Raw genomic sequence first — 16,018 nt, forward strand, 5'->3', positions numbered from 1 at the left:
TCTGTAGCTTTAGCTTTCTGTACACATGTTTAACAATGTATTCATCAATTACCGAAAACTTGTATGTTTTCTTAACATAAACCTACGTTATGTATTATTAGATACATGAACAAAAATGAATATCAAATACACAAGGTATGCTAACGAGCCCTGACAAAGTAAACCCTTAGATCTGATATAAAAACAAATGAAAAGGCTTTGATGTCAGTCAGCATTAACTGAAGACTACCACTAAAACAACCTGCAAGTACACGACACATCAAACAATGCAGCTACATGCTGAATTACAAATATATAATGTGATGTGTAATAAAAAGCTCAAAGATGAAAACACTGATACCAAAGTGGCTGTGACTTCACACAGCAATCCCATATTAAACTCTGACCAGGATACAGTCACTGTGTCTTTTATCTTCAAGCTTGATTATTGAGAAAAAAGGCTAACATATCCATGTCTGAGATTTCTGGAGAGGAAAATGGAATTTCACTGCACTGTGAAAAAAATACGTTTTTTTTCCCATTAAAACTACTTTACAAAATGAGTATTTTAAAACCTGGACACATTAGAGCAAAATCATCTGCATGACTAAATCCCAACGGAGATAAGTGAGAAATTCTTCTCATCATTCTTGGCTTTCTTGCTGAGATGTCTGTGCCATAAAATATGGAGCTACATGGGGCCCAGTTAGCATAGCTAATAGTATAAATACAGGAATCAGGGATGAACAGCTACCCTGCCTTCTATCCTTCATCCAAACAACAAAAATGCCTACCAGCACTTTTTAAAATAACCAATTTGTATGTGTGTTCAATCTGTACACCATGCCCAAAAGTAGTTACACACTGGAACTGTTCAAATTTAACCATCAAATGACAATGTGTTATATAAAGGGTTGCTTAATATAACAAACCTACAGTACCCTAGCATCTAGAGCTTTTTCAGGGGTGTGTCCAGAAGGGGTGCCTGGCCAATCCTGAAACCTGATTGGCCACCTCAAGCAGTACCCTGCTATTCTTGATAGGCAGATGAGCTACAATTTATTCCTGAGGACTTCAAGAATAAAGTATGGAAGCTTTATATTGTATTGGTCCTGCCCTGTTGTGTTGTGATTGTAGTAATTGTAGTAATATAAAGAATCAAATAATATTAGATCAATAATAGTGAATAGTATATATAGTGTAAATAGAGTATAATATTGTAAAAAAATACAAAAATTGTAAATAAAATAGTGAGTGGTATATAGGTAAATAGTATAATAATATAATGGTATAAAAACGCATTATTATTAGTAGAAGTAGTATTTTTGTTATTGTTAATGTTGCTGCTGTTGCTGTTGTTGTTGTCATTATACATAATCTTGTGTATGTTTTGCAACCATTTTTATTTTATTATTTACTATATATGCACATTCCATACTATTTTGTGTACCATATCTTGTAAATATACTTTAGCCCTGTAACACCTGCATTTGCTCTTTGGGGATCAATAAACATGTATGCTGTCTTTTGTTATTGTCTTGTTATTGTCCATCTTAGAGCGCCCAAAATACAGGCAGACATACAGTCTCATTATTTAATTTGATTCATTTTTGTTTCATTTTTGGTAATGGTAAATTATTAGTACTTACAGATATAAAATGATGGGGCCTTAGACAGAAAAAATCCTTCCTGCAATGTAAAAAAAAATACACATTATATAGGGAAGTCATAGGGACATCTCCACATCTATTAACCAAGAAAAATAAATGCTCATGCTTGACCAACATCACTTGGCAATTGAATTATTTCCCATGATGTAAGTAATTCAATCAGCCTATAACATCAAAAGACACTGCTCTTGAGTGTCTTACAGTCATTATAGTCTAACTATTGAGATTCTAAGTAACCAACAACGAGATTTTGCATGCAGATCAATGTAGACCATAAACTGTTGAATTTTAAAAGGACTCACAGCAATTTTCATCCAAACAGACGTACATTTTATAGCCAAAAGTACTGGGGCACCTGACTATTCCACCAACCATGTCTTTATGGCCTTTGCTTTGTGCACTGGGACACAGTCATGCTGGAACAGAAAAGGACCTTCCCCAAACTGTTGCCACAAAGTTGGAAGCACAGCATTGTCCAAAATGTCTTGATATGCTGAAGCATTAAGATTTCACTTCACTGAAAGTAAGAGGCTGAGCCCAACCTCTGAAAAACAGTCCCATACCACACCTGAAATCAATAACAGAGAGATATGTCCCAATACTTTTGTCTACATAGTGTAGATAACAGTTAGCTTGCCAACAACAGGCTAATATAGACTCATATTCTTTTTCTGCCATATGAAGTGGTGAAGTTTTAGGTTGAATATTCATGGTAGAAGTGCAGCTAACAGGAAACTGAATCAGAGCTGACTGGTGTTTCCAGCTGAGGGTCAGTCCGGTGCAGCAGTGACGGACAGTATGACAAAAAGTTTTTTTTTGAAACCTGTTCTAGTGGACACCTTCAGTAAAAATATGGACATGGAAATTAGATATGTATGTTTTAATGCTGTATTTTTGCCATCATATTCTACATATGTGTCATGCAAAACCATATCAATAAAAATTAATAGTTAAATTTAGGCTACAGAACACAATACTACATACAGGTTTTGGTACAAAATTCTGTACAAAGTTCTGTATGTGTATGCTCCTTGTTGCTTATAAGCTTATTCCACAATACTGATGCAGCTGCTACCTTGAGGTTACTGAGGTTGTGCTCCTCCTGGCTTCCACACCAGATTAACTCAACAGGCATAACTCTTAAATCTGGATAATAATGCGTCCAAGACTCAGCTTTACTGCCATTATACAACATTATACAGGATTGCACAATGGATTGCAGCTGTAATTTCTCTCACCTTAGGAAAAAAAAGGAATGTAGTTTTCTATTATTTTACCACACATGTACAGGACATACATGACACCCAAGATCCAGGCAGAAACAGAGCACGTGTCCACAATAGGACATTGTTTTGAAACACAATCTCCATCAACAAAATCATCTTAGCACCATGTTGTAAATAATCGCTTAGATGCAGGAAACACTTGGATTCACTTAAATTAAGGACAAGACTTTTAGCTTTACACACTCTTTACACATTTTTACACTCAAATGTGTTACAGGCACATAGGCTGTGTTGTGATTTATCAGAAATAAGGACCCAGAAAGCAGACTTGAGTGGAATGGTTCAAAATACAGAAGGATGTCTCACAAGAAAGCAAGGTGACTATACAGGCTTATTTCTAGGGTTTGCGAATGAGTCCAAATGACGGTGTGTGTGGCTGGTGAGTGCAGAGAGCTATGGTCAGAACAGCCCATAAACCCAAATAATCCAAGGAGCTGGTCCAGAGGAAGAAACACACACAGGAGAGTCAAGAAGCTATAGCTGGGCAGGTAAAAGGGAAGCGAAGCAGTGAGCCTGGGGCGCAGAAGAAAAATGTTAGAATCTCAAAAAGGCCTGACGTGTGTCCAGCTGAGCAGACAACCAGAATCTGGCAGAGACGGAGAGGATGAGCCAGTTTTATAAAGCAGCAGTCAGGAGGTGGAGCTGCATCTGTGCAGGTGAGGCCCACCCAGCTCTACACACACACACACACACACACACACACACACACACACACACACACACACACACACACACACACCAGGAAGAAAAGAAACAAAACTAAAACACAGGAAAAGAAAACACAAGGGAAAATAACTAAACCCCTGAAGATAATAAGATGATAATTTGAAAACAAGACATTAATGATGAGACAGGGAAGTGTGACTGTTCTACATTGAATCCTCCAACACAAGGATATTTTATCATCACTGTGGTTTAAATGTTCCTTTAAATGTAGACAGTGTAACATTCATTACATCAATGTACCAACTTTAATACTCCATATTATCATAACACATTTGCTAATGATGCTAAAAAAAACCTCTTCTGACAATATAGAAGAACAGTTTATGTAACATTTTATTGCTGCTTTCTGAGCTGTGATGATAGTTCTGTGAGAGCATGTGTACTCTGAATGGAGTGGGAGGTTTCAGAGGCTTAAATCATGCTTTCCCAGAACCCAGCCCCCAGGAAGAACGCCAGGCTATGAAGACACTTTGACAAAGTGGACAAACTGTGTGATAAAATGCTGAACATGGACTTAGAAAGACTTTTTCGCAGAAGCTCACGCAGCAACTGTAAAATGGATACTTTTTGTTTTTCACAGCCCCATGAAATGACCTCTTTGAATATCAGAATTTGATCCATTTGGACTGAAAACATTTTGAATGTTTTGAAAGAGTCGCTTGATTAAAACATTTTATACTCATTCAGCTTACTGGGGGACAAAACTTGAAGTTAGCCTTTCAGGCACAGAAGCCTCTAAGACACATGTTCTATAATGTAGAAGTTATGCAGAAGATCTGGGAAATTTTAACAAGTTCAGCATGTGGGTATGTTGAACTTTATATAATCTAATTTGACTGACTTTTTGAACTCTAGTTACTAATACAGAATGTACACTTTGTTAAATATAACAGTTACTCAAATCAACAAATCAATTAAATCTGAGAGAAGCAGTCATGGCAAATTTTTTGCAATCAAACTGATGTTGATGTGTAAGTTTTGCAGAAGCAAGCAAGTGAATCCTGGGTGAGAGCCACAAGCTTCTCATTGGAGGCAGAGCAAGAGCGGAATTTTAAAAACTGAGCACAGGAAACCTTTTTGTTGGGTTGTTGGTCAAAAAACGCTTGTGGAGGTTTACTATAGTGCAACAAAGAAACTGTCAACCTCTAATCTTTTCCTATTCTTAACTAAAGACATCATCACATGATCACAATCAGCTGTGTCCCGCTGATGGTTGAGTGGACATCCACTGTAGGCACATTCCTTTTTTATTACTTTTCTTCTCATTTTCATTGGTTTTGTTTGTTTTGATCTGAATCAACTCTTAGGGATTTTTACTTTAATGTCTTGCACAATTTTGTCTCTACTTTAATCATTATTTTTACAATACTTGTCATCCACGTCACTGGCAGATTTTAGCTTACCTCAGATTTGCAATTTGGATATCTAAAAAAAAAAAAAAAAATCAGTTCAGTCAAATGTCAGAACTTAAACTGATCAGTAATGTCACTGTAGGTAAACAGTAACTAATAACCAGCAATAATACATTTAATACATATTAGGATCAAGGAACTTTTATTGTCATACCAGCTCACATTTTCATGCTTATGGTACGAAATTAGGACTCAGGTCCCGGGAGCAATAGGTAGGGTATAAAAAATATGAAATGAAAAGTTGAGTAAAAAAATAGAAATATAAGTAAAATAGAATATATAGGCTAAGAGACAAATACAATCTAAAAAAACTAAACATTCTGAGGAAAAGAAATAAATAAATAAGAAGCCAGTTTAGCATGTGCAGCATAAATATGCATGTACAAGTATTAATAAGTCAGCAAAAAAAGTTTAAGTATTTTTAAAGAAAATATGATCGCCCTGCATTACCCCTCTCAACGCACACGTACACTCTCCCACCCCAGTATACTAATTTTTCAATTTAAATGATGCCATGATACTCTAAAGTAACAGTTTCAGAAAAAAAAATCCATCTATATCTATCTAAATTGAACATAAGCTCAAAACTCTCAAATTAGTTATGTTTGTTGATAGTTAATTATTTTTTTAAGTTATTGCCGGTGATTTTGCAGTCCACAAGGCTTGTTCTGAGTCCCTTATCTTCTCACAGTAAACACAAAAAGGTGCTCATGGGGTATTAATTTGTCCTTAAGTTGCCAAAGGTTACATCAACACTGTAAACACATTTGGTACCGTAACATTCTTCAGCAGCTGTAAATTATGCAGCAATGGCCCCTTATTTTCCATACTGAAATGTTTATCACCACCTGCTGGATGCTTTGCTAACCTCATTTCATTCGCTTACAAAACATCATCTGATACATTAAATGCAGCGGTTACAGTTGGACACCTCTTCCTCTCAGCTGGCGCAAATGGTGTGAAACTGTGGCAGTTGTCACACTGGGCCCAGGACACCCCTCTGAACTTAGCAGAGGGTCACGCTTCCTGCCTCACCCACACTCCTGTTGGCTTCTTCTAGCAATGTGATAAACTCAAAGAAAAAACACACACAGGACAATTGCCTGATTTTCATGGACTGAAAGACTATTAAGTGCATTGCGTACACTACCAGCTGATGTCTTGAGGCAAGCAAAAGAGGAGGAGGAGCTGGACGGTTAGGGGCACGATGATCTGCTGAGCGTAGGAGACTGTATAAATAATAGAAAAGGCCTTAACTGTTGTTTACTGTTCTTCATAGCGATTGTCATCAAGATGTGAAAATGCTGCATCTCTGCATCACAATAGTGAATGGATGCTGGTATTTACTACAACCAATAAGGGACTGCGGGAGGCACAGGCAGTGCACAGTGGGCTGAGGAACTTGAAGCGAGAAGGCAGGAGCTGGTTGCTACAGCAGCCTGTTTTTCCTGCAGTGGGAGCCATCATACGGGATGGAGGAGGTGGCTGTGGTCTCTTCTTCTTGGTCTCTTTTCTTGGCAGAGCTTAGTTCTCCAGCCTTGCAGCACAGTCCACTGCCTCCTTAATGATGTTGGACAGCTCCTTAGTTGCCAGTGCTGTGATATACCAAATACCAGTGTGCCTTTATTTTCTAGCATAATCAAAAACACACCAAGATCCAGGACTACATCAGGAAGATGGCCCACAGAGATGAACTGTTGTCCATGGCAGCAGAAACCGGGCAATGATGATGATAATGATGACAAACCCTTGTGTGGCACACACCCCTGACAGAGAGAAGAAGTGGCTGATATCAAGAAATCCTACCAACAGCTAGAGAAGGCTGGATTGAAGGACAGCACAGAAGCACTAATCATGGCAGTACAAGAACAGGCACTCAGTACGAGATCAATAGAGGCTGGGGTCTACCACACCAGACAGGACCCCAGGTGCAGGCTGTGCAAAGATGCCCCTGAGACAGTTCAGCACATACAGTCATGGCCAAAAATATTGACACCCCTGCATTTCTGTCAGATAAGTGCAGCACTTCTCCCAGAAAATTGTTGCAATTACAAATGATTAGGTATTCTTGTGTTTATTTCTTTTGTTTGCATTGGAGCAACACAGAAAAGCAGATTAAAAAAAAGCCAGATTTGACACATTTCACACAGAACAACCAGAATGGACTGGGCAAAATGATTTGCACCCTCAACTTAATATTTGGTAGCACTGAATCATCTCTCTAGTGGAATTCTGGATCACTCTTCATTTGTCAACTGCTCCAGGTCTCTCACATTGGAGGGGTTTCTTCTCCCAGCTGCTGTTTTGAGATACAATTCACAGGTGTTCTGTGGGATCCAGACGTGGACCCATTGCTGGCCACTTTGGGTGCTTTGTGAAGTATGCTTTGCATCATTGTCCTGCTGAAAGACCCATGATCCTCTGACAGAGAACCAGTTTTCTGACACTGGGCCCTATATTGCGCCATAGAATTCTTTGGTGGTCTTCAGGTATCATAATGCCATGCACACAGTGAAGACATCCAGTGTGTGCAGCAGCAAAGCACCCCCAAAACACCAACGAATCTCCACCGTGTTTGACTGTAGGGATCATGGTCTTTTCTTTGAAGGCCTCAATTCATTTTCTGGAAACAGTGGAATGATATGCTTTACAAAAAAGCTCTAATTTAATCTCATGTGTCCACAGCACAGTATCTCAGAAGGATTTTATCATTGACTCAGGTCCTTAGATTTGCACAGCTGAAACTTAGTGACGGACTGATCGTGAATTAGCCAGCTCCTGTTTAAGTGCTGATTAATCAAATTAAATACCTACTAAATTAACAAATGACAGAATAATAAAATGATCACATAACTTATTTTCATAATATGATCCAGAAACATCACACCTCACTCACTTCCAAGCATGTTGAGACTTTTTGCTGTGCCAGTAACCCTCTGGTGAAGAACCCAGAAACCTCCATACTGTTCAGAAAGACAGCCTTTCATGCACACAGAGCTGTTGATCAGGCGGCTGCCTCTGCCCCCTGGAGGCCAGAAGGGAGAAGAAGGAGCAGGGACACTCAGCAGACAGAGGGAAATGTCTGCTGAGTGGAGGCTTCAATGCAGAAGAAGACACTGCAAAAAGGAATCCCTCAGCATACAGCATGCTGGATCCTACCTTAAGGAATTCCTTATCCAAAGATTAGATTACACTCAATTGTATTGTCATTGTGCAGAGTATCAGTACAAAGCCAATGAAAAGCATTTAGTATCCAGAAGTGCAAGAATAGTGTTATTTACACACAAGTGCAAGAAGTGACACTTTATTATACTGTACAATATCTAAAGTGTTATTGACAGGGGTTGCAGCATATATACAGATAGTATATGCATAATTCAATAAGTGAATTATTTAGATGAAAAGGCACATTTATGCAGTTTGTATGTACAAGAGTATATGCCTAATGTATGTGTAAAGAATATATGCTTTTGTTAACAGTAAGAACCTGGACATGTCAGAGCTCATCTTGTCATAGAGCAGTCCTAGAGCTTAATAGCTCTGGGATGAAACTCTTCCTGAGCCAGCTGGTGCAGGATCACTGAATCCTGTAACACCTGCCAGATGCATGGAGGGTGAAATATGTATGGCTGGGTTACATCTTCAATAATGCTGCTCGTCCTGCCCAGACAGCGTTAAATTAGCCACAGATGTGCTGTGCTGCTATGAGACCAAGGCTTCAGTCAAACTAAGTCATCATTGTGGTGGTGAAGTGAGAAGCAGATCAACCCTCCAGTCTTCTGCTATATTGTGAATAGTCTCAACTGAATGCTGCCGTTTTGCATAGCAAATTATTTTTTGTGTTATACAGCAGTGTTCAGCAGCAAGCGATCTAAACTAAATTGCTGTCGTTTCACCTTTTTCTGGGTGGTTTGCCAAGATCAGATGTTAACATGGTTATAGTACGCAATAATTCGGCCAAACGAGCCATATTAGCAAGTATACTAGTTGCTTATGGTTTAGTAATACCCTCTGAGTTAGAGCAATAACCATCCATCGCTTCCTAGAATGCGTTTTACGCTGACGTGAAACATTTGCTCTTAATGCAAGTGGTGGCTCTTAGAAGAGCCGTTGGGTTGGTGGAGCAGCAGGACGCTTTACTTGGAGCTGGTGTACTTGGTCACGGCCTTGGTACCTTCGGACACAGCGTGCTTAGCCAGCTCACCTGGCAGCAGCAGACGCACAGCCGTTTGAATCTCCCTCGAAGTGATGGTGGAGCGCTTGTTGTAGTGAGCCAGGCGGGACGCCTCAGCCGCGATACGCTCAAAGATGTCGTTTACGAAGGAGTTCATGATGCTCATGGCCTTGGAGGAGATCCCGGTGTCAGGATGGACCTGCTTCAGCACCTTGTAAACGTAGATGGCGTAACTCTCCTTCCTGGTCTTTCTCTTCTTCTTCCCTCCCTTGCCGGCGGTCTTGGTCACCGCTTTCTTAGAGCCCTTCTTGGGCGCAGACTTCGCTGGTTCAGGCATAGTTTCGCTTCTCGATACCGATGAAACAATACTGCTGGTACGAAGAGAGCGACCCTTTATACAGGCTCCATGCAAACACGGCTGTGTGGTCCCTCTCGTGTGATTGGTTGAGCTGCTCGGTGGGTCGGGTGGTCCAGTTTGGGTGGGGGGTTGTGTTTCCATGGCAACCTGCCTTTATGAAGCTGACTGCAGTCCCTCACAAATTATGCATAGAGGGACATAAAAAAAACCCAACAAACATGAATTCAGAGGAGGGAATTCCTTCACGCGTGACTGAAATGGCTAAGGTAGCCCTCAGTAGATTTACACTGCAACATCATGGATGTGAATTATTTCTCGTGATTATTACATTCCCTTTTATTATACGTAACAGTTCTACGTAATAAGTGAATCGGATTTTCTATAAACGCGGTAGGCAGTTCTGTACTGCTATTTCTAGACACCTAATGTTCATCTCTCTCTTCCAGGCGCTGCTCCGGATTCTTGTTTGAGGACGTAATAGAAGACACGCATGGGAGTGTTCCTCTGCGATGACCGTTGATAATTAGGTCTTCGGCGCCAACTGAACAACAGCCTGAATGGGGGACGGCGTGATCCATGTAAGACTGCCTGTGCACCACATGAGTTTTCTTCTCTGCTGAGAAAGTATTTAAGTCACTGACTTCAGTCAGTCTTTAATCAATAATAAAGATCATATTTGATAGGATGATCATGTGTTTGAATAATAGTTTTAACCTGAAAAAAAATGTTACTATAGATATTGAATGAATGTAGTGCAGTTACCAGCAACAAAACTGAAATTCTCAAAGTCCCAATATTGTACTTGACCACAGTATTGAGGACAATCATACTGTGTCTATGTGCAGACAAATCAGTAAGGATTCAAGCAGAATTTTGTCTGTCTACTGTTTTTTTCCCGTGTCTTGCTGTCCTTGACTCTTATCGCAGTAATTTATCTTTTTGAAACAATGTCATAAACAAGACGAAGTCATGAGCCACCATCATGTCCACCAGTGTCTGGCTTTTGGACCCTACACCCTTGCAGTGAGTTTACATTAAAATGAAATCAAAATTGATTGTTATCGAGTATAATTTGCTGGTGAACACTTTCAGTTTACAGTTTATTTTTTACTAAGGAATTTCAGGATAGTTAATCATCACAGCTTTTAGTCAGTTCTGACTTTCCAGATCTTTATTTAGCATTGCATTCTGGTCAACAAGCAGGGACACACAGGGTACTGTTTTGAACAAGGAGGGAAGAGGGCCTACAACAAAAGCTGAGTTTAATGACAGACAGACAGACTGACAATAGACAAAACTCCAAAAGGTTTTGGAACTGGCTGCCAAAATGCCTTGCTGGATTTTGTGATGGTATTGAGGCTAATGATGCTTTTAAATAGAATATCAACAAAGATTTGGCAGGTAGCAGCCTGACCTTACTTGGTGTGGGGTTCAGTCTTGATGGAGCATTGTGCCATAGTGGGTCAAAGAAAAAATGTGCATGCACTTCTTAAGAACACTTCATGGTGCATGTGCACCATAATTCCTACTGATTTGATAAGAGGATTATTGCATCTTCTATTATTAATATTGCTGAAAATACATAATAACTTTGCAAAATTAATAATATGCGATGAAAGTATTTTTCTGATTATTGACAATTAAAAACATGGTTCTTAAGTTTCAAAAGCTTGAGACCCTTGCCCTTTACCTTACAGTGGCTTGATCCACTACCTCACCTCCAAGGAATCAGCAGTAGCAACACGAATGACTGTGCCATCCAACCTTGCTTCCAGTTTTGACCAGTGGCCACTTGTGGTATTGCAGGGAAACGTTTCCTTGCTGTCCAAAAAAGCATTTTATCATGGACCGCCATTATAAGATAAAGGCTGGTGACAATTATGAAACACATTTAAGAATGTCCAGTGTTTGCTGCATTGAATTACATGTTTGTTACAATGTTTGCAGCTGTTTGTTTGTCAATAGAGTTACAGCATTATTTTTAGAGTCCCAATTTTTTTTTTTTAACCAAATCAAACACTAAAAATGGTTGGAATATTTTGAAGTGTGTGCATAATGAATGTAGTCTCCCTTACAATCAATCAATCAATGGTATTGATTCATTTATTGTATATATAATGAGGAACAAAGTTAAAGTGACCACACATAGTAGAAAAAAGTATAATAATGAATAACATTTAATCAATCCTCCACAGTGGGACAACAACAGCCACAAAAGGAAGTTGTGATTCGTCTGAAGAATCTGTAAATTCTTTTTAGCAAGTTTCTAAAGCGACCAGAGGAGGTCGAGGCTACAGCAGTGCAGTCTGCTGGTTTAGCTCCTTCAGAAGACCAGACATCTGGCTCTTCATCATAGAAGCTCTGAGGGTGTTTGCCATCAGAAGACCAGGAATCTACATCTGTATCACAGGAGAGAAAATGTAGTCCTGCATTAGATGATCCAGAAGCTGGTGTTGCTGCACAGAAGTCTTTGACCTGAGCTCCATCAGAAGACCAGGCATCTGGACCTTGGTCATCAGAGAGAAAAGATAGTTCTCCCTCAGAGGACCAAGCATCTGAATCTTCATCATCAAAGAGAGAGAGTATTTCTCCCTCAGAATAACAGGCAGCTGGATCTTCTTCATCAGAACAAGTTACTGGAACTCCATCAGATGACCCTGTGGTGGGGCTATCATCATAGAAGGCATCAAAAGTGCTGTCGAATGGAAGGTCATCACTGGCAGCAGAGGGTAGACTCCTCACTTCTGAGTCCTCTACTGAGCACATCATCATTTCTGTACGGTAGGTGGTCCGACTGGATAAAGTATGACAATCAGTTAATGAACCATTTGATCGATCAATAAAGCCACGAGTCCATCCATAAGTTGTATCTACTGTCAGATCCATGGTCACTTACTAGGCTCTGCCATCTGGATGTCCAGACAGGTGGGACATTGTGATGAAAGGATGCTGTAGAGCTTGATGTGCAGAGATTCTGTGATTTCCATTAAGATGCAGCAGCCGTTTCATGAGGTCTAAAAAAGCCCTCCTGTCCTCAAGTTCAGCAGCCGCCCCTTTTGCATAGATCTGGATTTGGAAACAGATTCAGTTCAGTTGATCCCTTCTGTACCTCTCAGAGACAGATAATTAATATGTCATGACTATTACAACAGGGTGCCGACATTAACCAGGTCATCCAGAGAGCTGGGCAGGTCAATAAAGCTTTTCCGCTCTTTTGGTTCTACGTTGTTGGCAGCTCGATATTCTTCTGGCGTCTAAAAGGACAAAATATGTATAAGAACCATTTTAAAAGAGTTCAATTAAAATTATTTAATCAACTTATTCAAAGAAGAACGTGGTTGCTTAATCATCAGCCTCCATATTGAACCCTCAGTGTCCTCCTCCTCCTCCTCACAGAAAAAGTAATGGGTATATTTCCCAGCACAGAGCAGGCGGTCCTCCGGCTGACCCAGAACCTCAACCATGGACTTCATCTGCAGATAAAAAATACACAGTCACACCGGCTGAAATTTTGCACATATTCTCCACTTGGTTGTAAGATTTATCTGAGACAGCTGACCGACCATCTGATAGTCACAGTCGACCTGGAAGAGGTTATCAGCGAGGTAGAGAAAGGCCAGGATGCAGCCGACTCCCCACACATCAATTGCCTCAGTAAAGGGCAGGCCGAGAGCAATTTCCGGAGCCCTGAGGAGGGAAGATAAGAGCCGAAGATGAGAAATCTTGTTGGCAAACTGTGAGGACCAAAAAAAACAATGCTCATATTTAAAAGAATGAAGTGAGCACACTAAGATTAATGGATTAGTTCTGTAGGATGAAGACACCTGTATCCAAGTGGCTGTAGCTCCATCCCTGGCTGAAGATCAGAGGTTGGAATGGCTGCCCCTAAGTCTATTAATTTTATGGTGAGGGCCTGGTCCTGCTTATTGACAAACATAACATTGTCCGGTTTGATGTCAGTATGCACAATACCAAGCTCCTTGAGGGTATTCAAAGCCACCAACATCTGCAGGAATGAAACAAGAAAGGACAAGTTTGGGATTTAGTCTGTGCTGCTGTGTGGGCTTTTGATTAGAGTTCAGGTTAGGGGTTTTTATTGATGAGTATTAGATCTGAAGAAGAGTAGATAATTGGTTCTATATTACAATAATACATACCTGCTTCGCGATCGGTCGAATCTCATTCAGAGACAATGGTTTCCATTCTTGCTGTTCGAGCAGGTCATAGAGACTCCCGTCCAGCATTTCAAATGCCAGACAGGTCTGTCCACTATGTTCAAACCGCTCAAAGAACGTCACTATGTTTGTGTAATCTGGATTCATGGCACGGATCATCTCTAGCATGGTCACCTGTGGTAAAAACAGGAGACATGACAGCAGTTCACAGTCTCTCTGGAGCATACAAAATCCAGGGAAGGGGATGTACTGACTCCGAAAATCTACCTCATTCTCAGTGCAACAGATAAACTTGGCATCCTTGAGGATCTTCACAGCCACTGTCTCTTTGGTTGCCAGATTTTGGCACTTGGCCACTTTACCAAAGCAGCCTTCACCAATAAACTGCAGAACAGAGTAGCCTGAAGAGCTGCTGTGCAGAATTTGACCAACCTGAACGTCTGTCAGTGCAACCGAAGAGAGACATTAACACAGACAGAAAAGATGTGAAGTCCTTGTATTCAGGCTGTGAGGGTCATTCAGTCAACACAGCATGAACAAACACACATGAACCATGAATTGTGTTTTTTTTTTAAGACCACACAAAGAAAAACATATGAAATACTGATGATTTTCTGACCTTTTTTTCAGGAAAATGTAGATTTTAATGGGTGAAATGAAACAATGGTCAGAACTGACGGTGCTCACAAGTGATATTGATATGATCTTAAGGATGTTTCCAATAATGAATCAGAGCGGCTCTGTATTATATTTAAGGACCAGTTTTCGGTTTGCTGGTTGGAAATAAATTGTTATCCCTGGTGTGTTTTCAGAGCATACACATTCAGCATCACATACAGTTTTGTGTTGAGTCTTCTTACCTGATGCCCCAGGGGCATTTGAGTTCCTCAGTGACATTTCTCAAAGCCCGATCTTCTCAGGTTGAGAATGAGCTTTCAAGTTTGAATCTTGTAAAATTCACAACGTATGGCCGTCTTTCACAAATGACTCAAATGTGTTTCCTCTCTGTCTGCTAAGAGCGAAATGCCAACAGAACACCTCTTATTCCATTACTGACATATTATCATCTAGAACTCACAGTTGTATTCTGTTCTGTTCTTTTTAGAACTCAGTGAATCAGCTGAAAACTACATTTTAAGTCTTTTTTTAAAAAATGAAAATAATGAAAGTAGTCCCCACATATAACTCCCCCTAAAACTGGAAAGTGCTGTTTCTTGTGTTTATTTGATTAAACAAACTAGATACCACATGTTGAATAGTGAGCTTTAGAAGTATTGGGAGGTGTAACTTTGCCTTCAGGATTCAGTTAGTTTACCCTCTGAGCATCAGTATTGATCTAATATTACCAAGAGTGCTAAGAGTGTAGTCAATCACGATTATCTACACAAAACATTTTTCTGTCTTGGATTGTTTGAAATTCAACATGTTTAGAACAAATTGTTCTGATTTGCTTAGGTAAGCAAAGCAGCATCAACAGAGGCCACACAGAAAGCCAGTAGCACAGGAAGAAATTAGTTCCTGTCCTTTTATGGAAATACAATCTTAGTCTTTGAGAGATCATGGTACTTTTGTCTTTATTTATTCACTAAAATCTGACCTGAGTAGACAAATTATTTCCAAAAATGTTTGTGAATCAAGTTATATTTTCAGATTTTACAAGAATCATTTATTTTCTCTTTAATAATGAAACAAAGTTCTCCACAATAATCTTCTAATACATTTATTGAATGTTTGGGAGGTGTTTCCTCCCAAACATTCCTTAAATGTAATTCCTTAAATGTGATTCCTTAAAAACTGTCCATCCATTTTCTACAGCTTATCCGTCAGGGTCGCAGGGGAGCTGGAGCCTATTAAAATCCTTAAGAATAATAAGGAAGTATTAGCTCAGGTTGTGTAGAATTCCATAACACAAGTAGGGTGGACATCGACTTACTGCATGTTTTGGGCACAGCCAGTTACATGCGTGTGGGTATTTTCCACTTTAATTAAACCTAATTTAATTTTTAACTCCATTATAAGAAGACCAAAAAAAATCCCCGTTAAGGTCCATATTAATGGGGACAGTTCAATTTAATTCAGTTCAATTCAATCCATTTATATAGCGCCAAATCACAACAGTTGTATCATCACACTTTCCATTTAGAGCAGGTCTGGACCAAACTCTTTAATTTGATTTTTAGAGAGGCCCAACAAAACCTGCATGAACAAGCACTTGGCGAGGAAAAACATCCTTTTAGA

The 16,018-nt window shown here is 39.7% G+C and overlaps 2 protein-coding genes across 2 annotated transcripts; both read right to left on the reverse strand.

Moving 5' to 3' along the window:
* Positions 1–9,164: 9,164 nt before the first annotated feature.
* On the reverse strand, positions 9,165–9,626 carry LOC124065478 (histone H2B 1/2). The gene has a single exon (XM_046400916.1). It carries the CDS (start codon positions 9,582–9,584, stop codon positions 9,210–9,212), a length of 375 nt encoding a protein of 124 aa, XP_046256872.1. The 5' UTR covers positions 9,585–9,626; the 3' UTR covers positions 9,165–9,209.
* A 3,772-nt stretch (positions 9,627–13,398) lies between these two features.
* On the reverse strand, positions 13,399–14,517 carry LOC124053273 (homeodomain-interacting protein kinase 1-like). Its single transcript, XM_046378340.1, has 2 exons — positions 13,763–14,517; positions 13,399–13,611 (listed from the first exon to the last, which is right to left on the reverse strand). Exons 1-2 carry the CDS (start codon positions 14,003–14,005, stop codon positions 13,399–13,401), a joined length of 456 nt encoding a protein of 151 aa, XP_046234296.1. The 5' UTR covers positions 14,006–14,517.
* Positions 14,518–16,018: the final 1,501 nt, after the last annotated feature.

Source organism: Scatophagus argus, chromosome 2 (genome assembly GCF_020382885.2).
Source record: "Scatophagus argus isolate fScaArg1 chromosome 2, fScaArg1.pri, whole genome shotgun sequence".
Classification (NCBI taxonomy): domain Eukaryota; kingdom Metazoa; phylum Chordata; class Actinopteri; family Scatophagidae; genus Scatophagus; species Scatophagus argus.

What these genes read in the sequence shown, in the direction of transcription:
- LOC124065478 (XM_046400916.1), bottom strand. Translation starts at nt 9,584, where the DNA reads ATGCCTGAACCAGCGAAGTCTGCGCCCAAGAAGGGCTCTAAGAAAGCG.
- LOC124053273 (XM_046378340.1), bottom strand. Translation starts at nt 14,005, where the DNA reads ATGCTCCAGAGAGACTGTGAACTGCTGTCATGTCTCCTGTTTTTACCA. An exon ending in TTCGACCGATCGCGAAGCAG is followed by an intron (nt 13,612 to 13,762) that starts GTATGTATTATT and finishes TCATTCCTGCAG; the next exon opens with ATGTTGGTGGCTTTGAATAC.